This window comes from Bubalus kerabau, chromosome 3 (genome assembly GCF_029407905.1).
Source record: "Bubalus kerabau isolate K-KA32 ecotype Philippines breed swamp buffalo chromosome 3, PCC_UOA_SB_1v2, whole genome shotgun sequence".
NCBI lineage: Eukaryota > Metazoa > Chordata > Mammalia > Artiodactyla > Bovidae > Bubalus > Bubalus kerabau.
The window spans coordinates 115,630,014-115,653,200 of NC_073626.1; the positions used below are offsets into that span (position 1 = coordinate 115,630,014).

The 23,187-nt window shown below is 37.6% G+C and overlaps 1 protein-coding gene and 1 non-coding gene across 15 annotated transcripts in view; one reads left to right on the plus strand and one right to left on the minus strand.

Annotated features, from left to right (window-relative positions):
• The window catches only part of ZRANB3 (zinc finger RANBP2-type containing 3), a 300,187-nt gene that overhangs the window by 19,157 nt on the left and 257,843 nt on the right, over nucleotides 1-23,187 (plus strand). For 7 of the 14 annotated variants that reach the window (XM_055572729.1, XM_055572728.1, XM_055572727.1 and 4 more), the window contains one exon: nucleotides 12,451-12,618. In XM_055572729.1, coding sequence (XP_055428704.1) covers nucleotides 12,458-12,618 — 161 coding nt within the window. In that variant the 5' untranslated portion in view covers nucleotides 12,451-12,457. Of the gene's footprint in view, nucleotides 1-11,862; nucleotides 11,948-12,450; nucleotides 12,619-23,187 lie in introns of those variants that run through there. The other 7 variants (XM_055572737.1, XM_055572741.1, XM_055572740.1 and 4 more) reach the window with 5 other exon arrangements.
• Nucleotides 79-181, minus strand: LOC129648039 (U6 spliceosomal RNA). The gene has a single exon (XR_008712643.1). It is a non-coding gene; the product is annotated as a U6 spliceosomal RNA (small nuclear RNA).

A 23,187-nucleotide genomic window follows, 5' to 3' on the forward strand; every position in this document is an offset into this window, starting at 1 on the left:
AGAATGGTACAAATATGCTCTTGACCCAGAATCACATGTTGTTAATGTTTTGTCATATTTACTTTAAAATTGTCTCTCAAAAATATGTAACACTTTACGAATTTGTGTGTCATTCTTGTGCAGGAGCCATGTGAATGTTCTCTGTATTTTTCTAATTTTAGTGTATGTGCTGCCTAAGCAAGCAGAAACATTGTAGTTTTAAATAAGGTGGTCAAGTTAAGTGTTCGCTGAGAGATTGGCATTTTAGGAAAGTCTAGAAGGCAAAAAGGGAAGTAGCCATGCAAAGAGGAAGCAGTGGGAGATGGGGATGAGGAGAGGTATAGGCAGATGGACCAGCTGGTATGGAGTCCAAAGCAGAAACGTGTAAGAACATAAGTTTGATAGGAAAAAGTGAGGTGGGGAGGTAATAGGAGAAGGGTGCAGAGTGTAGAAGGGCTTGTAAACTATTAACAGAGATTTTATCCAGGTAAAATCAGGAGTCACCAAGGAGTTCTGAGAAGTAATGTGATCAGATTTACTTTGTAAAAGTATTTCACTGACTGCTGAATTGAGAGGAGCACAGTGGCATCTGGAGTATCAGGCTGTTGCAAGAATTCAGGCTAGAGGTAACAGGATGGTGGCTCAGATCAGGCAAGTAGATGTGAAGGTGGTATGAAATGGTGGGACTCAGGATATGTTTTGAATGTAGAGCCAACAGGAGATGGTGGTGGATTGGATGTGCACTGTGAGGCAAAGCGTGAAGTCTAGGAATTAGTGTGAGTAACTGGCAAGATGGGATGGGGAAGACCCTTGATGGCGTATGGTTTGAGAGAAAGATCTAGAGTTCATTTTGGTCAGAGTAAGTTTGAGATGTCTGTTAGACTTCTAGGTAGATATGTCTGGTTGAATATGCAAACAAATCTGAAGTTAAGAAGAGGTCTGATCTTTGCATATGCGTATGGGAGTCATTCGGAGAAGGCAATGGCACCCCACTCCAGTACTCTTGCTTGGAAAATCCCACGGACGGAGGAGCTGTTAGGCTGCAATCCATGGGGTCGCTAAGAGTTGGACACGACTGAGCGACTTCACTTTCACTTTTCACTTTCATGCATTGGAGAAGGAAATGGCAGCCCACTCCAGTGTTCTTGCCTGGAGAATCCCAGGGATGGGGGAGCCTGGTGGGCTGCCATCTATGGGGTTGCACAGAGTCGGACACGACTGAAGTGACTTAGCATAGCATAGCATAGCATAGCATATGGGAGTCATTGGCATAGAGGTAGTATTTAAAGCCATGAAACTAATGAGATCTCTAAAGGAGAGAGCAGAAGATGCGAAAACCTGAGCCCTGGTACTCTTTAAGAAGACAGGAAGATGAGGAAAAGGGAAAAGTTTAGACCAAGAAGGAATGATACATGATAAAATCCATGAGGGTATCAGTTCAGTTCAGTCTCTCTGTCGTGTCCGACTCTTTGTGACCCCATGAATCGTAGCACACCAGGCCTCCCTGTCCATCACCAACTCCCGGAGTTCACTCAAACTCATGTCCATCGAGTCGGTGATGCCATCCAGCCATCTCATCCTCTGTCATCCCCTTCTCCTCCTGCCCCCAATCCCTCCCAGTATCAGGGTCTTTTCCAATGAGTCAGCTCTTCACATGAGGTGGCCAAAGTACTGGAGTTTCAGCTTAGCATCATTCCTTCCAAAGAACACCCAGGGCTGATCTCCTTCAGAATGGACTGGTTGGATCTCCTTGCAGTCCAAGGGACTCTCAAGAGTCTTCTCCAACACCACAGTTCAAAAGCATCAATTCTTCGGTGCTCAGCTTTCTTCACAGTCCAACTCTAGCATCCATACATGACCACAGGAAAAACCATAGCCTTGACTAGATGGACCTTTGTTGGCAAAGTAATGTCTCTGCTTTTGAATATGCTATCTAGGTTGGTCATAACTTTCCTTCCAAGGAGTAAGCGTCATTTAATTTCATGGCTGCAGTCACCATCTGCAGTGATTTTGGAGCCCCCCAAAATGAAATCTGCCACTGTTTCCCCATCTATTTCCCATGAAGTGATGGGACCAGATGCCATGATCTTCGTTTTCTGAATGTTGAGCTTTAAGCCAACTTGTTCACTCTCCTCTTTAACTTTCATCAAGAGGCTTTTTAGTTCCTCTTCACTTTCTGCCATAAGGGTGGTGTCATCTGCATATCTGAGGTTATTGATATTTCTCCAGGAAATCTTGATTTCAGCTTGTGCTTCTTCCAGCCCTGCATTTCTCATGATGTACTCTGCATAGAAGTTAAATAAACAGAGTGACAATATACAGCCTTGACGTACTCCTTTTCCTATTTGGAACCAGTCTGTTGTTCCATGTCCAGTTCTAACTGTTGCTTCCTGACCTGCATATAGGTTTCTCAAGAGGCAGGTCAGGTGGTCTGGTATTCCCATCTCTTTCAGAATCTTCCACAGTTTATTGTGATCCACACAGTCAAAGGCTTTGGCATAGTCAATATAGCAGAAATAGATGTTTTTCTGTAACTCTCTTGGTTTTTTCCATGATCCAGTGGATGTTGGCAATTTGATCTCTGGTTCCTCTGCCTTTTCTAAAACCAGCTTGAACATCTGCAAGTTCACGGTTCACATATTGCTGAAGCCTGGCTTGGAGAATTTTGAGCATTACTTTACTAGTGTGTGAGATGAGTGCAATTGTGTGGTAGTTTGAGCATTCTTTGGCATTGCCTTTCTTTGGGATTGGAATGAAAACTGACCTTTTCCAGTCCTGTGTCCACTGCTGAGTTTTCCAAATTTGCTGGCATATTGAGTGCAGCACTTTCACAGCATCATCTTTCAGGATTTGAAATAGCTCAACTGGAATTCCATCACCTCCACTAGCTTTGTTCGTAGTGATGCTTTCTAAGGCCCACTTGACTTCACATTCCAGGATGTCTGGCACTAGGTCAGTGATCACACCATCGTGATTTTCTCAGTCGTGAAGATCTTTTTTGTACAGTTCTTCTGTGTATTCTTGCCACCTCTTCTTAATATCTTCTGCTTCTGTTAGGTCCATACCATTTTTGTCCTTTATCGAGCCCATCTTTGCATGAAATGTTCCCTTGGTATCTCTAATTTTCTTGAAGAGATCTCTAGTCTTTCCCATTCTGTTGTTTTCCTCTATTTCTTTGCATTGATCGCTGAGGAAGGCTTTCTTATCTCTCCTTGCTATTCTTTGGAACTCTGCATTCAGATGCTTATATCTTTCCTTTTCTCCTTTGCTTTTCACTTCTCTTCTTTTCACAGCTATTTGTAAGGCCTTCTCAGACAGCCATTTTGCTCTTTTGAATTTCTTTTCCATGGGGATGGTCTTGATCCCTGTCTCTTGTACAATGTCACGAACCTCCATCCATAGTTCATCAGGCATTCTGTCTATCAGATCTAGTCCCTGAAATCTATTTCTCACTTCCACTGTATAATCATAAGGGATTTGATTTAGGTCATACCTGAATGGTCTAGTGGTTTTCCCTACTTTCTTCAATTTAATTCTGAATTTGGCAATAAGGAGTTCATGATCTGAGCCACAGTCAGCTCCCGGTCTTGTTTTGCTGACTGTATAGAGCTTCTCCATCTTTGGCTGCAAAGAATATAATCAGTCTGATTTCAGAACAGTGTTCCAGAATTTAAATGAAAAAAAAAAAAAAAAAAGGTGATTTAATGAAGGGGGAATGATTTACTGATATTAAGATGCGGAATGAGAATTCCTTCATGCTCTCTTGCTTTTACTTCCAATTCATTTCCTTTATACTTTTTTTAAAAAAAATATTTATTTTTATTTATATACTTATTTGACTGTACCAGGTCTAAGTTGTGGCATGTGAGATCTAATTCTCTGACCATGGATCAAACCTGGGTCCCCTGAATTGGAAGCATGGCGTCTTAGCCACTGAACCAAGAAAGTCCTTTGTATAAACTTACCTGGTTATTGTATATTTGTTCTTCAGATCTCAGCCTTGATGTGTATATCTGTTAAGAAGCCTTCCAAAACCCCAAATCTGAACACTGTCCCTCTCATATGTTCCACTAACATCTGCCTGGTACATTCCCTGTAGTGTTTCTTGAAAATTGCATGTGTTCTATGTTATATCCAGAGCCTTCTGCAGTGTCTGCTCCACAGAAACATGCAAGTATTTTTTTGTTGTTGAATACATGAAAAAAATGAAATTCATTAAGTGAATATTTTTTAACTGTAATTCTTTACAGAGCAAATATTCTATTTAAAATAGATATTTTCCCCTGGATTTAGCGCTGAGGCAGAGATGGACCATTCTTGTGTTGAAAAGAGAGTAAAGACCCAGATGTATTACCTCAGCCATTAGCTACATGATCCTGTTTTATCTTTTTGGTCCTCATTATCCCAAACTTTCAGATTAATCATTACATGTTAAGCCAGTGTGTTTGCTTTCCAGCTTTTAAAACTGAAGTTTTAATTTTGAAGTCTGTAAATTCATAGCTGTTGGGAGAAATAATGCAAAGAAATAATGCAGGCACAATCCTGTGTGCTTTACCCAGTTTCCTGAAATGGTAATATCTTGTAAAATTGTAACACGGTATCACCATCAGAATATTGACACCATCAAGATGGAGAATATCTCCATCTCATAGGGGTCCCTCATTTTGCCTTTCTAGAGTCACAGTCTGCTCTTTCTTTTCCCCACCTTAACCCTTGGCAACTACTAATCTCTTCTCCATTTCTACAATTTTGTCATTTGAAGAATGTTACATAAATGGAGTCAAAGAAATGTAACCTTTTGAGATTGACTTTCTCAGCAGCACAGTTCTCTGGAGATTCATCCATATTGTTGTGTGTGTCAGTTGTGCCCTTTTTTTTTTTTGGCTGACTAGTATTTCATGATATGTGTGTACCAGTTTGTTTAACCATTTACCTCATAGAATGGTCCATTCTAGTTAGGTTGGTTTGAGGTTTTGACTATAATGACTAAAGCTACTGTAAACATTCACATTTAGGTATAGTCGTAAGTTTTGTGTAGATGTAAGTTTTGACATTTTTCCTCTAGGGTAAATGCCCAGGAGTACAGTTGCGGAATCATATGATAGTTGCATGTGTAGTTATTGAAGAAATTATCAGATTATCAGTATTTTTCTAAGTGACTGTATATATACTCCATTGAGGCATATATCAAGACAGGAATTGCTTATTTGATAGATTGATTTTGTTTGTGTTTTAAATCTTTGGATGAGGCTTTCCCTCATTTCAGGCTTTGTAGCCATACAAACATCTAGTCCTATCACTTCATGGCAAATAGATGGGGAAACAATGGAAACAGTGACAGACTTTATTTGCTTGGGCTCCAAAATCACTTCAGATGGTGACTGTAGCCACAAAATTAAAAGATGCTTGCTCCTTGGAAGAAAAGCCATGACAAACCTAGACAGCATATTAAAAAGCAGAGATATTACTTTGCCGACAAAGGTCCATCTAGTCAAAGCTATGGTTTTTCCAGTAGTCATGTATGCATGTGAGAGTTGAACCATAAAAAAGGCTGAGTGCCAAAGAATTGATGTTTTTGAACTGTGGTGTTAGAGAAGACTCTTGAGAGTCCCTTGGACTGCAAGGAGTTCCAACCAGTCCATCCTAAAGGAGATCAGTCCTGAATATTCATTGGAAGGACTGATGTTGAAGCTGAAACTCCAATACTTTGGCTACCTGGTGTGAAGAACTGACCCATTGGAAAAGACCCTGATGCTGGGAAAGATCGAAGGCAGGAGGAGAAGGGGACAACAGAGGATGAGATGGTTGGATGGCATCACCGACTTCATGGACATGAATTTGAGCAAGCTCCAGGAGTTAATGATAGTCAGGGAAGTCTGGCGTGCTGCAATCCATGGGGTCACAAAGAGTTGGACACAACTGAGTGACTGAACTGAACTAAAACTTGTATTTCAATCCTGGCTTTCTTATCCACCATGTTATAGTTTACTCATTAGTGAATATGAAAGTGAAAGTCACTCAGTCGAATCCAACTCTTTGTGACCCCATGGACCATACAGTCCATGGAATTCTCCAGGCCAGAACACTGGAGTGGGTAGCCTTTCTCTTCTCCAGGGGATCTTCCCAACCCAGGGATTGAGCCCAGGTCTCCCACATTGCAAGTGGATTCTTTACCAGCTGAGCCACAAGGGAAGCCCAAGAATACTGGAGTGGGTAGCCTATCCCTTCTCCAGCTGATCTTCCCACCCCAAGAATTGAACCCCGGTCTCCTGCATTGCAGGCAGATTCTTTACCAACTGAACTATACTTATTTCATAGGGTTCTTAGCAGAATTACATGAGATAGCATATGTTCAAGTTCTTGGCACAAAACAGACACCCCAGAAATATTCTTTCCCCACCTTCAGAATTAAAGAAAGAAAGGAAGTGAAGTCACGCAACGTGTCGAACTCTTTGCGACCTTGTGGACTGTAGCCCACCAGGCTCCTCCGTTCATGGGATTCTCCAGGCAAGAATACCGGAGTGGGTTGCCATTTCCTTCTCCAAGAGATCTTTCCAACCCAGGGATCGAACCCTGGTCTCCTGCATTGCAGGCAGACGCTTTATCCTCTGAGCCACCAGGGAGGCCCCAGGGCCTATTTTCATTGGTGTTTGTGTTGTTTCAGTGGCATACGCATCATCTGAAGAGTTTGTTGATACTCTTATCAGTTCCAATCTAGTAACAGGGTTATCAGTTCTTTGTTTTACATATTCTTTTAAAGAAATCTTTTATAGTTTCCATACACAGGTCTTGTGCATCCTTTTTTTATATTTATTTCTGATCTTTGAATTTCTTGATGTTTTTAAGAATGGTATCAATTTTAACATTTTATGTTCTCATTTTTGCCTATGTAGAGAAACATAAGGGATTCTGTGTATTGGTCATCTATTCATCTACTTCACTAAATTTGCTTTTAAATCTCCTAGTAGATTATTTTTACTCTCTGTGCATAATCCTATGTCATGTATGAATTAACAATTTTTTTTCTCCTCTTCTTTTGCCTTATTCAATTGATTTCCATTGTTAAATAAAACTTGAGATAGTAAGCATTTTTGTGACTTTTCTGACCTTGCAAGGAAAGCGGTCAATATTTTACCTTTCTGTTTTTCCTGTGTCAGGGAGCTTTTCCTCTGAACAGATCTTTAATTTTATCAAATGCTTCTCTCCCTGCACCATTAAGATTACCATATAAATTTTCTTCTTTATTTTTTTATTCTTGAAAATTACATTGATTGAGGTTTTTTACAATGTTTTTTTTTTTTTTAAAAAGCAGCCTAATTGAGATAAAATTCACCCAAAAATAAAATCAAAATTCATTCATTTTACAGTTCTGTGGGTTTTGATATATTCAGAGTTGTAGAACCATTATCATGATCTAATTTTTTAACATTTTCTTCACTCTAAAAAGAAACCCAGTAATCATTTGATGTTGCTCTTTATTCTGCTGCCCTGTATTCCTACCCTCCTCACACTCCCCTGACTCCTGCCCTAGGTAACCACTCATTTACTTTTTGTCTGTATGGATTTGCTTCTTCTAGATTTTTCATAAAAATGGAATCACACAGTATGTGGTTCTTTGTGACTGGCTTTTGTCACTTAGCATGTTTTCAAGGTTTATCCCTGTTGTAGCATGTATTAATATTTTATTCATTTTTTACTGTCAAATAATATTCCATTGCATGGATATACTATATTTTCTTTATCAGTTCATCAGTTGATAAACACTTAGGTTGTTTTTATTTTTTAACTATCATGAATAATGCTGCTATAAAAGTTTGTATGTGAATTTTTATGTAGATGTATATTTTCATTTATCTTGGGTGTATACCTAGAGGTAGAATTTGCAGGTTTGATAGCAATTATGTTTCACATTTGATGAACTGCTGTATTGATTTTCACAATGATTACACTTGTATACATTTCTACAATCAGTGTTTGAGGGTTCTAATTTTCTCCACACTTTGCCAAACTTCTTGTCATCTATCTTTTGTACATTAGCTATCCTAATAAGTATAAAGCGATGTTTTGCTGTGGTTCTAATTTGCCATTTTCTTAATATTCATGATGTTGAACGTTGTTTTGTGTGCTTATTGGCCATTTGTGTATCTTCTTTGGAGAAATGTCTATTCAGATCTTTTGCCTATTTAAAAATTGGGTTGTCTTTTTTTTTCATTGAGTTATAATTGTTCTTTGTATATTCTAGATTTAAGTCCCTTGTTAGATATAGTTTGCAGATCGTTTCTCCCTTTTTGTGGATTGCCCTCACTTTTTGGATGGTATTATTTGCAACACCAAAGTTATAAATTTTGGTGAAATCTATTTTATCTATTCTTTTTTGCTTTTATTTTTGGCATTGTATCTAAGAAACCATTGCATAACTCACGGTCACCAAGATTTATTCTTATGCTTTCTTTTAACAGTTTTTTAGTTTTAGCCCTTGATCGTTTTTACTTATATTGTGTATGGTGTGAGTTAGGGGTCTGGTTTCACTTTTACATGTGAATATGAACATCTAGTTGTCCCAGCACTATTTCTTGAAAAGATTATTCATTTTCTCTTGAATTATTCTGATACCCTTGTCAAAAATCAGTTGACTCTTAAGTGTTTAATTATGGACTCTGAATTCTAATCCATTGTTCTGTCTATCGTTATGCTAGTACTACACTGACTTCATTATGTGGCTTCATAGTAAGTTTTACAAGCAAGAAGTATAAGTACTTCTTTTAGAAAGATAGTATAAATGGGAAAGGGCTTTCGAAAAGTGTTTTTCTTTTGAGTATTAAGTAAACATTCCTTTTCTATTAATTAGATTGTACCGCTACATTTTTAAGTTCCTTATGCATTCAGGTACCTATTTGAATTATCAGTGAGCCAGCTCATAATTTTAGTTTAATTTTTTCTAAACATTGCTGTACTGTTTCAGAGTTCTTCCATCTTCATATTGAATAATTATTTTTTCTCTTGTTACTCTATTAGAACAGTTTTTTATTAAGATTATTTTAGTTTCATTGTTTATTTTTACTAATAACAGTGCCTGATTCAGTCCTCATAAAACTTGCAATGTGACCTCAACATAGTGGATATTTTTTTTGCATGGAGTATTTGTTAAATTTTTTTTACAATATTAAAAAGCAAAGATAATAGGTAGTAAAATGATTTTTGTATATTTTTCTTAGCTTCTTGCCAGTGTCCATCACTAAAACATGGTATCCCTTGTGCCACTTACCCTAAAGGTTTCTAAGCCCCTATTCCTTCTGGAAAGTGGACATGACTCTTTCTGCTGCTACTGCCCTTACCAGAGTAAATTTCACTTAATTCCAATGTTTTTGAATTTTTACTTTCTAGGTTAAAGACTGAAATGGGTATATCTGATTAGCAAAATCTGTAAGTGTAAAGCAAGCTGGGAGAACAAGAATCTGTAATTTCCAGCTTTATTTTTGGAAGGTGATACCTGACTCCCACTCATATATGTAATGTAAGGAAATTTCTAAATATAGCAGGGGTCCCAGATATTGGGTGGCTGCAAAAAATGATATAGGTTTACTATCCCAAGTTGACTCCCAATATGTATCCACCCTTGTTCTCTCCCTAGAGTTCCAGATTGATATATTTTCAAGTCTGTTTGACATATCCACTTTATATCTTGTGATCATCTCTAACTGTATATATTCCTAAAAGATCTGTTGATTTTTTTTTCTTCCCAATCTATTTGTTCGTTAGCCTTTTAAGTAACTTGTGCAGCCTAACTCCATTACACTAAACGTACATCTTGATTTCACATTTCCCTCATTCTCCCCATGTACTCCATCAGCAAGTCCTATTAGCTTTACCTCTAAGAGATTTCCTAAATCTCTGTAGTTCAATTGTTAAGATGATTTTTGCCATGTGCTTTGCAGCATGATAAAGAGCTTCATGCTTTCCCTCCTTTTGAGCCATTTTTCTATTCTTTATTCAGAGTTTTGTTATTATTGCTGACAAGGTACTGGGGATACTGACTCAGTGTTGCTTCTGAGAACAGGTCTGAGTTATAAATCACCTCTAAATTCAGGCAGTATGGGCTTTGTGGACTGGCCAAGTCCAATAAGAACATTTCTCCCTGCCTTTCTATTGACAGCTTTATCCTCATCTGGTAGTTTTTGCACTATAAGTCAGATTGTGTTCCTGCCCTGCTTAAAACTTTCCAGTGATTGCTATCCAATACAACTTTCAGTGAAGAATAAGTGTTCTGTGTATGTGAACCATTCAGTATGATAGCCACTAGCCATATGTGACTGTTGAGAATTGAAACATGGTGGTTGGAGCTGAAGAATTTAATTTTTTATTTTAATTACATTTAAATAGCGTTATCTGCTTAATAGTGTATTTGGCAACACATCTCCATCGACTTACCTTTATTCATAAAGGGGAATCCAAAGTCTTTATGACAGCCTTCTGTGATTTGACATTTGCTTATCTCAATAGCTTCATCTCATGCCGTTCTGTCCCTTGGTTTAACCTCATTGGCCTGCTTTCTGTTTCTAGAAATCACTAAACCCTTTCTCAAATTAGGGTCGTTTCACTCATTCTGTTCACCTGGAGTGCTCTTCTATCAACTCTGAACCTGACTGGTTCTTTCACATCCTTTAGACTGTAGAGCAAGCATCACCTAAGAGTGGACTTTCCCGGTCAGCTTGCATAAAGTAGCTATTACCCTCTTAAGGTCCTTCATAATACTGGTACTGCTGCTGCTGCTTAGTTGCTTCAGTCGTGTCCGACTCTGTGCGACCCCAAAGACGGCAGCCCACCAGGCTCCCCCGTCCTTGGGATTCTCCAGGCAAGAACACTGGAGTGGGTTGCAATTGCCTTCTCCAATGCATGAAAGTGAAAAGTGAAAGTGAAGTCACTCAGTCGTGTCCGACTCTTAGCAACCCCATGGACTGCAGCCTACCAGGCTCAGACTTTCTTAGACTATTGCTGCTGCTGCTAAGTCGCTTCAGTCATGTCCGACTCTGTGCGACACCAAAGACGGCAGCCCACCAGGCTCCCCCGTCCTTGGGATTCTCCAGGCAAGAACACTGGAGTGGGTTGCAATTGCCTTCTCCAATGCATGAAAGTGAAAAGTGAAAGTGAAGTCGCTCAGTCGTGTCCGACTCTTAGCAACCCCATGGACTGCAGCCTACCAGGCTCCTCCACCCATGGGATTTTCCAGGCAAGAGGACTGGAGTGGGGTGCCATTGCCTTCTCCGAATACTCGTACTATATACTGTAATTAATCTCCTTGTTTATTTGTTTAATTTCAGTCAACCCCTCAAGAATGTAAGCTCTGTGGGGGTGTGATCCTTGCTTCTCTAGATTGTAGCATGTTGTACCTATTTGTTAATAATATATATTTGTCAAATTTTTGATGTTCTTAAACATTATACACAGAGATTAATTACTTTCTTAGGGGAGTGGGAGGCTAAAGTTTAAAAGTCTGCAAGTAATTGATAATTAAAGCAAATTTGTTTTTAAAATGAAATGAGGTTATAAATAGATGAAAGTTGCAATCCAAATACAAAGTGTCATATTAAAGAAGCTTTATAGTTCAGTGATTTAATAGGATTTTTTTCTTGCAGAGTTCTAAGAATTTGAAGATATATGAAATTTTTATGTTAGAAAATTAAAACTATATCTGTGGAAACCCACTGGTGAGAAAGGTGCTAATCAGGCTATGTTTATACTGTGGATTCAAGTGGTTAAATAATTCATTTTAATATTAAAAATAAATCTCATTTAATAATATTGAGCTAATTTAATAATTATAAATTTGGAGTTAGTGTCTTTGTATCTTACCATTTTTAAAGTGCAATTTAAGAAATTCCCTGGGGGTCCAGTGGTAACAACTCTCCACTTTGACCGCTGAGAGCCCAAGTTCCATCCATCAGGGAACTAAGATGCCACAAGCCACATGGTAGGCCCAAATAAATAAATAAATAAATGATAAAATTTAATTTGATTTCATTCTTAGAAAATCTGATATAATGTGAAGATGAGTATCTATAAAAGGATCAACTATAAAAGGAATTTCATATTTCTGTAACAAATTCATTCCTTATTTTAAAAATAATATATCTCATTATATATTTCTAGTTGATTTAAAACTTTTCAGTAATACATTTATTGCTTATAACAGGGGTTATTGCTACATTATGGCTCAACTATTAATAGAAGTACAAATGAAATAGAAAATGCTGGTCCCTAGACAGTGGAACAAGTAATTGCTTTTGGATTCAGTGCTTTGTCTTTTCTTAATTGCTTATTCTGAGAACATGATTTAACCAGTTTATATCTGGTATATCAAGACTACTAATAAGTACTTTAATATTATTATTTATCTTTAATTTTCTAATACACTTAGTAGTATCTATTTCCTTTATCCCTTCCCTTGTGATTTTTGTTTTGTTTTGTTTTTAGGATCATCATGTCCAGAGGTCATAACATAAAAAAGTCTTTTACACCTCAAATTTCTTGTTCGACAAGTGAATCTTATAAACAGCTGGATTTTTTGCCTGACAAACTAAGAGCAAAGCTACTTCCTTTCCAGAAAGACGGCATCACTTTTGCCCTGAGAAGAGATGGCAGGTAAGTACTTTTTTCAAGACATGGTAAAATGATAAATCTGTCATGTGTGTGTATGTGTGTGTGTGTGTATAATTTTTTCATTGTTGTTCAGTAGCAAAGAGTCAGATGTGACTGAGCGATTAAACAACAATGAAAAAAATTTTTTGTGTATACACAGTCTTCCCATTGATTTGATTTTTCTTTTTTTTTTTTTACTGGATCATGAAATAATAGCTAGATCCTGAATAAGTAGAAACAAAAGCTTTAGAGGACATTTTTGGGTTAACTGGGAAAACTTCAACTGGACTCTATTAGAGTGATGTTATCAAATTATAGATACAGTGATAGTGTTATAGTTGAACAGAATAATGTTTTTGTTCCTGGGAAATGCATGATAAAGAATTTGGGGATAAAGAATCCTGCTATCTAAAGCCTATCTTCTACATTTTCCCAAAAACGAAAGGCGTGTATTTGTTTAGAGAAACTCTGAGGGGTCAGCCAAAATATTAACACTGTGAACATTTGAGTGGTATTATACTGTGTTCATCATATTACTCTTTCTGACTTTTACATGAGAAAAAAGTCCAAAAAACAGAAATGGATGTATTTTTCATGCCTTAATAAATCATCTGTCTTTTATCTGTATCTGATTTTATTTTTCTCTTTGTCTTTGGAGTACTACAGTTGCACTATAATTTATTCTGTATGATTTGCTTTTTATTTATCCTGGTTGGAATTATACATTTTTAATGTGGGATTTGTGTCATGTTGATTCTGGGAAATTTTCAGTCTTCAAATATCAATTCTTACTCATTCTCTTACTCATACTCATACAATATCCACTCATTACTCATTCTTCTGCTACTCCAGTTAGACTTATACTTGACCTTTTCTCTTTGTCCTGTGCTTCCATTAATGTCTCATTATCTGTGTTACATTATGGTTGTTTTTAAAAATCTCTCATATATATGACTGAACTGTTCTAATCTATTTACTCACATATTCAGTTTTTAAAGAACTTTTTAAATGATGAATAAAGTATATGGAAAAGCATGTGCAGATCATAAACATACAACTTGAAGATACCCATTCACCAAAATCACAAAGTAGAACATTACCCGCATCCCAGAAACCTTCCTTTTGCCCTCTCACAATCCCTATTGGCTCCCTCCTTTCCAAATGTAATCACCATGCTGACTTATTATGCCACACATTACTTTTACATGTTCAACTGTATTATTGTAATCATCCAATGGACATAAGTTTGGGTAAACTCTGGGAGTTGGCTATGGACGGGGAGGCCTGGAGTGCTGCAGTCAATGAGGTTGCAGAGTCGGACATGACTGAGCAACTGAACTGGACTGAATCATCAATTTGTACTCTTTTGTGTCTGACTTTTCTCATTCACCGTTACTGCAAGATCCTTCAGTATTGTTGCATGTAGTTGTAATTGGTTCATTCCCATTGCTATATAAAATTCCATTGGGTAAATATACCATAATTTATTTATTCATTGTACTGTTGATGAGCACTTGGGTTGTTTCTAGTTTGAGGCTTTTAAAGATAACAGTGCTGTGAACATTCTTAGACTATTGGTAAAAATATATACACATTTTTATTGTGCATATACCAAGAAGAGGAATCATTGGGTTATAAATATGCATATATTCCACTAAGTAGATGCCACCTGTGTTAATCTGTCAGTACTATCAAAATGAAGTATTGACTGGGGCTGGGGGATGGTTAAACAACTGAAACTTACTATTTTCACAGTTCTTGAGTCTAGAATTCCAAAATCAAGATGTTGGCAGAGTTGATTGCTTCTCAGAACTGTGAGAGGAGGATCTGTTCAGGTCTCTCTTCTTGGATTTGTGTTGGCTATCTTCTTCCAATGTCTTTTCACATCATCTTCCTTCTATTTGTGTCAAAAATTTCCCATCTTATAAAGACATCAGTTGTCATTGGATTCAGGCCCACCTTAATGACCAGATTACATAGGCAGTGACTCTGTTTCCAAATCAGTTCACATTTTGGGGGACTGGGTGCTAAGACTTCAACATATGAATTTTGGGGTTACAGTTCAACCCATAACTTGACCATACATTTTTCAAAGTGGTTTTACCGATTTATACTTGTGTCCCCAGTGTGTAAGAGTTCCATTTGTACCACCAGTACCTCATTTTGCTTACCTGTAATTTCATTTTAGGTTCTTGTAGGAATATAGTGATATCCACTGAATTTTCATGTACATTTTTCTGGTGGTAAACGAAGTTTGACAGCTTTTCATAATGCTTATTAGGCGTTCAGATATCCTCTTCTGTTAAGTGCTTGTTCGTTTCTTATCCATTTTTCTACTGGGTTATCTGCCTGCCTTTTTCTTACCGTTTTGTAGAGACTTATCAGATTATATTCTGGGTGAGTCTTTTGTCAGGTATCTGTGTTGCAAATGATTTTTCTCAGGCTATGGCTTGCCTTTACACTCTCTTAATGATGCCTTGATAAGCAGACATTCTCAAATTTAATTTCCTGATAAATATTCTTTACTGATATTGTGTTTTATGGCTGACACTTTTTGTGTCCTATTTAAGAAATCTTTGTCTACTATAAGGTTGTGAAGATACTGTCCTGTGTTTTCGTCTAAAAACTTCTTTGTCTTACGTTTTTACATTTAGAATGACAATCTACTTGGTTTTTTTGTTGGTTTGCTTGGCTGCTTGACTTGCAGGAGCTTAGTTCCTGGACCAGGGATTGAAGCCAGGCCCTGGGCAATGAAAGCTCAGAGCCCCAATCACTGGACTGCCAGGGAATTCCCTGCAGTCTACTTGGAATTGATTTTTATATATGGTATAAGGCAGTGGCCCCAACCTTTTTTGGCACCAGGGACCAGTGTCATGGAGGACAGTTTTTCCACAGAACGTGGTGGTAGGGGGAGGGAATGATTTGGGGATGATTCAAGAGCCCTGCATTTGTTGTGCACTTTATTTCTATTATTATTACATCAACTCCACATCAGATCATATAGGCATTAAATCCCAGAGGTTGGGGACCCTAGGTGTAAGGTAGAGGTGATGGTGGATTAATAGGTCATTTATTTATTTAATTTTTATATATGAACATAAAATTGCACTATCACAATTTATTAAAAAGACCACCTTTCCCCCACTGCACTAGAGTGTCACATTTGTTATAAATCAAGTAATTCTATGTGTATCTCTCTATTATAAGTGCTGTTGAAGAGAACTTTCTGCCATGATGGAAATGTTAGTATATGTACTGTTCAATTTAATAGCTGGCTGCTGAGATGTTGAAATATGGCAGGTGCTCAAAAGGACTGAATTTTTTATTTTAACTAACTTTAATTTATTTAAATAGCTACATATGTTTAGTGGCTACCATATGGGACCGTGTAGGTGTAGATTCTTTTTTCTGTTTGAACGATTGCCAATCTTCATGACAGTACCATACTTCTTAATTACTATAACTTTATAATAGATATTTTAGTATAAGTTTTTCAACCCTGTTCTTTTTTTCAAAATTGCTTTTTCTGTTGTTGACTTTCTGCATTGCCCTTAAATTCTACAACTCATTATTCAGTTTTCACAAAAAAGTTGCTAGGATCATGAATAGGATTGTTTTGCATATATAGGTCAGTTTGCAGAGATTTAATATCTTTACAATAGAGAGTATTTTAATCCATGAATGTGAATTATTTTTCCATCTCTTTAGTTGTTCTTTTACTTTCACCTCAATTATTATATCATCTTCCCCTTATTTAATTTGTTTCAATAAAGTATTTTGACTTCTTTTGTTCATTGTTGTGTTATTGTTTATCGGCTACACTATGCACGGCTTCTGGGATTTTAGTTTCCGGGTGAGGGGTCAATCTTCATGACCGTGAGAGCATGGCGTCCTAACCACTGGGCTGTCAGGGAAGTCCCTTGATAAAATTTTATAGTTTTCAGTATATAATTTTTCACATATATCATTAAATTTATTCCTAGGTATTTAATATTTTTGGTGCTGCTATAAATTATCTTTTCCCCCTAGGTGTTTACTATTTTTGGTGCTGTTATAAGTTGTCTTTCTCCTCCCCTTGCTGTTCTTGTTTTTTCTTTGCTCAGCTCTCCAAAATTTGACTATGATGTGCCTACGTGTGGTTTTCTTTGCATTTATGCTTCTTAATCTGTGGACTGATGTCATTCATTAGCTCTGCATAATTCTCAGTTGTTATCTCTTCAACTACTATTTTTGCTCCTTCTTAATACTCCTTGAAAGTGAAAAGTGAAAGTGAAGTCACTCAGTTGTGTCCCACTCTTTGTAACCCCATGGACTGTAGCCTACCAGGGTCCTCTGTCCATGGGATTTTCCAGCCAAGAATACTGGAGTGGGTTGCCATTTCCTTCTCCATGCCTCCAGTTATATCCACTGGACCTTTTCTCAGTGTCTCACATATCTCTTATTGCATTTTTTGTATTTTCTTACCTTAAATTTCTCTGCTTCAGTTGGATATTTTTGTTTAGCCATAGTTTTGTTAACTTTTGTTATGTTTCACTGTTAAGTTAATCTATTGATTTATCTTAAGGAAGAGACATCACTGAAAGTACCGGCAACCAAAACCCATGCAGGAACCCATGGGTTCCCAACAAGGAAGCTGAATTTATTACTTGCTAAGCAAGGAAGACTTAGACTTCTTAGACTTCTTGTGCTTCTTAGACTGGCTCTCTAAACAAAGCGAGAAGTTGGTATTGTATCTGGTTTGGGGGAAGTCTGTAGGCTTTTAAAAAGCAGGATTATTTAAGAACTTGCTGAATTTCAGAGTATAGTTTATAGAGATTAGCTGACTAATGTCAAAGAACAGTCAGTCCCTTCCTTTCTTGAAATTGAAGAATAGGAGCATTTTGTTTTCTGTTCCTAATGTCAGATAGTATATCCAATTTCTGTCTGCCTGGTATATTGTTGCTATCCCTTTTCTTGCCATGTTTTAATTCCATCTCTTATTTCTGTAAATATCTAGAACAGACTTACATTATCTGAAGTCCTTTGGAGGCTCATTTTGCCTTTCGTTGTTGTTGTTTGTGATAGCTTATTTCCCAACTGTATTTGCTAATTGAAAAAATTTTTAAATAATCAGGTAATCTTAATTTCTGGAAATTTTAAGAAACCTAAATAGTGGGTAAATTCTTTTAGGGAGAATTGACAAAATTAAATATTTGGTTTAGCATTTTCCAGGTCACATGGGCAGCATCTAATTCATTTTTAGGTAGGCTGATGATTATAAGTTTTGATCATTGATTTTCTCCCCATGTCAAGCCTTACGTCTCCTTAATGGCTTTTAAAATTATTTAGGTATAATTAAATTTAATAAAATGCACAGGTTTTAAATATACAGTTCAGTGGATTCTGCTGTGTATATATGCTATGTATGTATATATATACATATGTATATATATGTATGTATGTATACCTCTCTTTTCAGACATGTCAGTCAGCGCATAAAATACTTCCATTTTCCAGAATAGGTTGCTTTTTCATCAACACCTTCCCCCTGAGTTAGACAACCAGTGATCTGATTTCTGTTACCAGAATGTACTTTTTTTATAGTTACTTGATGCTCTCTTTTAATTTTTTTTAACATTTTATTTTGAAGTAATTTTAATTTATAGAAAAGTTATTCTGAAAAGTATAGAAATAACTTTCATATACCTTTTACCTAGTTTAATTATAAACATTTTGCACTTAAGTTTTACTTTTTTACTTCTCTCTCCCTTTCCCTTTCTCTCTCTACATACATGGGTTTATTTTTTTTTTTTCTGAATCACTTGCAAGTAGGTTGCATATATCATGATCCTTTAACATGGAATATTTCAGTGTAGTATGTATTTTTTAAGTGCACAGATATTCTCTAACATAGCCACAGTACATTTATCAAATTCAGGAAATTTAAGTTCTGGTATAATTCTTTAATCTACATGGGGAAGTGTGCATGCATGTGTGCGTGCTTAGTCATTCAGTCATGTCTAACTCTTTGCAACCCTTTGGACTGTAGCCCTCCAGGCTCCTCTGTCCATTAGATTTTTCAGGCAAGAATACTGGAGTGAGTTGCCATACCCTCCTCCAGGGGATCTTCCTGACCCCGTGATTGAACCTGCATTTCCTATGTCCACTGCATTGCAGGCAGATTCTTTACCTGCTGAGCCATTTGGGGAAGTCCTTAATCTACACATCAGTTGTCACTGGTTCTAGTAATATCCTTATGGCATTTTTTTTCTTTTAGCACAAGATCCAGTCCCAGATCAATTTTTGCATTTAATGATCTCTTTCCTTTAATGTAGGACATTTCCACAGCCTTTCATGACACTAGTGTTTTGTTCTGTTTAAGAATATGCATGCTAAGTTGCTTCAGTAGTGTCTGACTCTGTGTGACAGTGTAGACTGGCCTGCCAGGCTCCTCTGTCCATGGGATTCTCCAGGCAAGAATACTAGAGTGGGTTGCCATCCCCTCCTCCAGGGGATCTTCCTGACCCAAGGATCAAACCGGCATCTGTTATATCTCCTGCATTGACAGGTGGATTCTTTACCACTAGTGCTACCCGGGAGAAGGCAATGGCAACCCACTCCAGTACTCTTGCCTGGAAAATCCCATGGACGGAGGAGCCTGGTAGGCTGCAGTCCATGGGGTCGCTAGGAGTCGGACATGACTGAGCGACTTCACTTTCACTTTTCATGCATTGGAGAAGGAAATGGCAACCCACTCCAGTGTTCTTGCCTGGAGAATCCCAGGGACGGGGAAGCCTGGTGGCCTGCCGTCTATGGGGTCGCACAGAGTCGGACATGACTGAAGCGACTTAGCAGCAGCAGCAGCAGTGCTACCCGGGAAGCCCCCTTTTAAGAATATAGGGCTGTTTATTTTATAGAATGTCTCAATTTCTTTTAATATTTTCTCATGACAGGATTTAGATTAGTCCTGTCTGGATTAGTATGTGAGATCAAGGTCCTGTCTTGTCAGGATATTTCTTCTGTAGACACACTGTATCTGTCAACTCTCACTGGTAGTATTAATTTTGATTGCTAGTCAGTGCTGTAGTTTCTCTATATATTGTTATTATTTTCCCCTCTCTCAGTTGTTGCCTATTTAGCAAACAGCTAACAAGAAATGTTAAGACATAGAAATATATTTCTTATTCATTTTTTCCTCTTGGATTTAATATCCATAGATAATCGTTGCTCAAAATAATTTTTGCCATATAGTTGTTAAAATGTTGATTTATCAACTGGCATTTGGCACTAAGGAAGAGCCCTCCCTCTACCCAACAATTTCTTTCTCTCTGTCTCTGCTCTATTCATCCCTCCTCAAAATGGGACCATGGAATACTATATACATTGAATGGGTTCTAATTCCTTTCAGTACCATAGCTTACATTTCTCTCTTTTGGAACTTGTTTTGAGTGGAATACAGTTTATATGTATCTGACTTCTCTTGTTCAACATGTTTTTGAGATTCATATACATTCTTTTGATCTATGAGTGTTAGGTATTTATTAACTTAATGATGGACATTTGTGTTGCTTCTAATTTAGGAGTCATAATAAAGATGGTAGGTATTAACATTGCTACAAGTCCTTTTTTGGACATGCATTCAATTCTCTTGCTTGGTTTTAGGGCTGGTGTCTGTTTAACTTTGTAAGAAAACTGCCAAACTGCCCAACTTTTTTCCCAACCCATCAGCAATATATGAGAGTTCTCTATGCTTGAAGTCTTTGCTAACATTTGATGTTGTCAGCTTATATCATTTTAGCTACTCACAATTAATAGATCTTCAAGAAGAAGCTCATTGTATTTTAATTTGTGTCTTCCTAATGGCTAATGATGTTGACATCTTTCCCTGTGCTTATTTGCTGTCTATCTCTCTACATGAGATAGATAAATCTTATACTAATGCTTTACCTGTGTTTTATTTTTATCACTGATTTGAAGGAGTTCTTTTCATATTCTGCATAAATGACCTTTGTCAGATATGTGAGTTATGAGTCTTTTCTCCTAGTCTGTACCTTGCCTTTTATTTTACTTTTTGGCTGTGCTGCACAGCATGTGGAATCTTAGTTCCCCACCCAGGGATCAAAGCCACACCCCCTGCAGTGGAAGCATGGTCTTAATCACTGGTCCTCCAGGGAAGTCCTCTACCCATGCCTTTTAATTTTCTTCCAAATAGCCCTTGATAAATAGAAGTTTTTAATTTTGATAAAATCCAATTTATCCAATTCTTATACTGTAGTGGTTTTTTAAAATTAATTTTTATTGGAATATAGTTGATTTACAGTGTTGTGTTTCTGCTGTACAGCAAAGTGATTCCATTATATGCGTGTGTGTCTGTGTGTGTGTGTGAGTTGCTTGGTTGTATCTGACTCTTTGCAACCTCATGGATTGTAGCCCACCAGGTTCCTCTGTCCATGGAATTTTTCAGGCAAGATGACTGGAGTGTGTAGCCATTCCCTTCTCTAGGGGTTCACAACCCATGGGTCAAACCCAGTTTCCTTCATTGCAGGCAGATTCTTTACCATCTGAGCCACCATAGGAGATCATATCTGTGGGGCAAGAAAAGACTTACTGCTGAAAACATAAAAAGCACTACAATAAATCTACCTATAGCACAAGGTACTCCACTCAATACACTGTAATGACCACCTATATGGGAAAAGAATCTAAAAAGAGTGGATAAATATATTACATATTAAAAAAGTAGAGTTCCCTGTGCTATACAATAGGTTTATTGTAGTGCTTTTTATGTTGTCAGCAATAAGTCTTTTCTTACTCCAAGATCACAGATATGGTCTCCTGTGTTTTGTACTGAAAGCTTTATAGTTTTTGCTTTTGTGTTTTGATATATTTTTCACCTCAAATTAATTTTTTTTATATGGGGTGAGATGAGAGTTCTAGGTTCAGATTTCTTTCACTCTGATATCCAGTTATTCAGCACCATTTGTAGAAAAGTCTCTATATATTCTTTTCCATAAATTACCTTTGTGCCCTTGTGGCAAAGCAATTGACCAAACATATATAAATCTACTTACTTCCCAACTGGTTTCCTTTTGCTTATAACTCTCTTTCTATTGTCACCCCTTTCCCATTTTCACTTATGTTGTAGCTTTCTTAGGCTCACGTTTTGTTTAGGATCCTCACTTCCACTGTTCACTTTGTATATATCTATCGCTCTGCTTGACTATTAAGTCTTCAGGTTCCCTGTTGGTGGTGTCTGCAGGCTCCTTCAATGTGGCCTATAGCCTTATCACTAACTTGTTAATCTGAGTTTGACTTTCTCTCTTGTTTCTGGTCATTGTAAAGTTTTTTTATTTTTCTTCAGGCCAGCTCTACATTTTATAATAAAATATAGTATTTTATCTAGTTATTATTTTTCAGTTCAGTCGCTCAGTCGTGTCCAGGTCTTTGCCATCCCATGGACTGCAGCATGCCAGGCTTCCCTGTCCATCACCAACTCCCAGAGCTTGCTCAAACTTGTGTCCATCGAGTTGGTAATGCCATCCAACCATCTCATTCTCTGTCATCTGCTTCTCCTCCTGCCATCTGTCTTTTCCAGGATCAGGGTCTTTTCCAGTGGGTCAGTTCTTCACATCAGGTGGCCAAAGTATTGGAGTTTGAGCTTCAGCATCAGTCCTTCAAATGAATATTCAGGACTGATTTCCTTTAGGATGGACTGGTTTGATCTCCTTGCAGTTGAAGGGACTCTCAAGAGTTTTCTCCCACACCACAATTCAAAAGCGTCAATTCTTCTGCACTCAGCTTTCTTTATAGTCCAACTCTCAAATCCATACATGACTACTGGAAAAACCATTGCTTTGACTAGATGGACCTTTGTTGACAAAGTAATGCCTCTGCTTTTTAATATGCTGTAGGAGAAGGCAATGGCACCCCACTCCAGTACTCTTGCCTGGAAAATCCCATGGACGGAGGAGCCTGGTAGGCTGCAATCCATGGGGTCGCTAAGAGTCGGACACGACTGAGCGACTTCACTTTCACTTTTCACTTTCATGCATTGGAGAAGGAAATGGCAGCCCACTCCAGTGTTCTTGCCTGGAGAATCCCAGGGACTGGGGAGCCTGGTGGGCTGCCGTCTATGGGGTCGCACAGAGTCGGACATGACTGAAGTGACTTAGCATAGCATAGGTTGGTTATGGCTTTTCTTCCAAGGAACAAGCGCCTTTTAATTTCATGGCTGCAGTCACCATCTGCAGTGATTTTGGAGCCCTCACTGTCTCACTGTTTCCACTGTTTCCCCATCTATTTGCCATGAAGTGATAGGACTGGATGCCATGATCTTAGTTTTCTGAATGTTGAGTTTTAAGCCAGCTTTTTCACTCGCCTCTTTCACTTTCACCTAAAGGCTTTTTAGTTCTTCTTCACTTTCTGCCATAAGGGTGGTGTCATCTGCATATCTGAGATTATTGATATTTCTCCCTGCAATCTTGATTCCAGCTTGTGCTTCTTCCATCCTGGCATTTCTCATGATGTACACTGCATTACTGTTTTTAGGTGTTTGAAAAGGAAAGCGTTTTTAGAATATCTAAACCACCATAG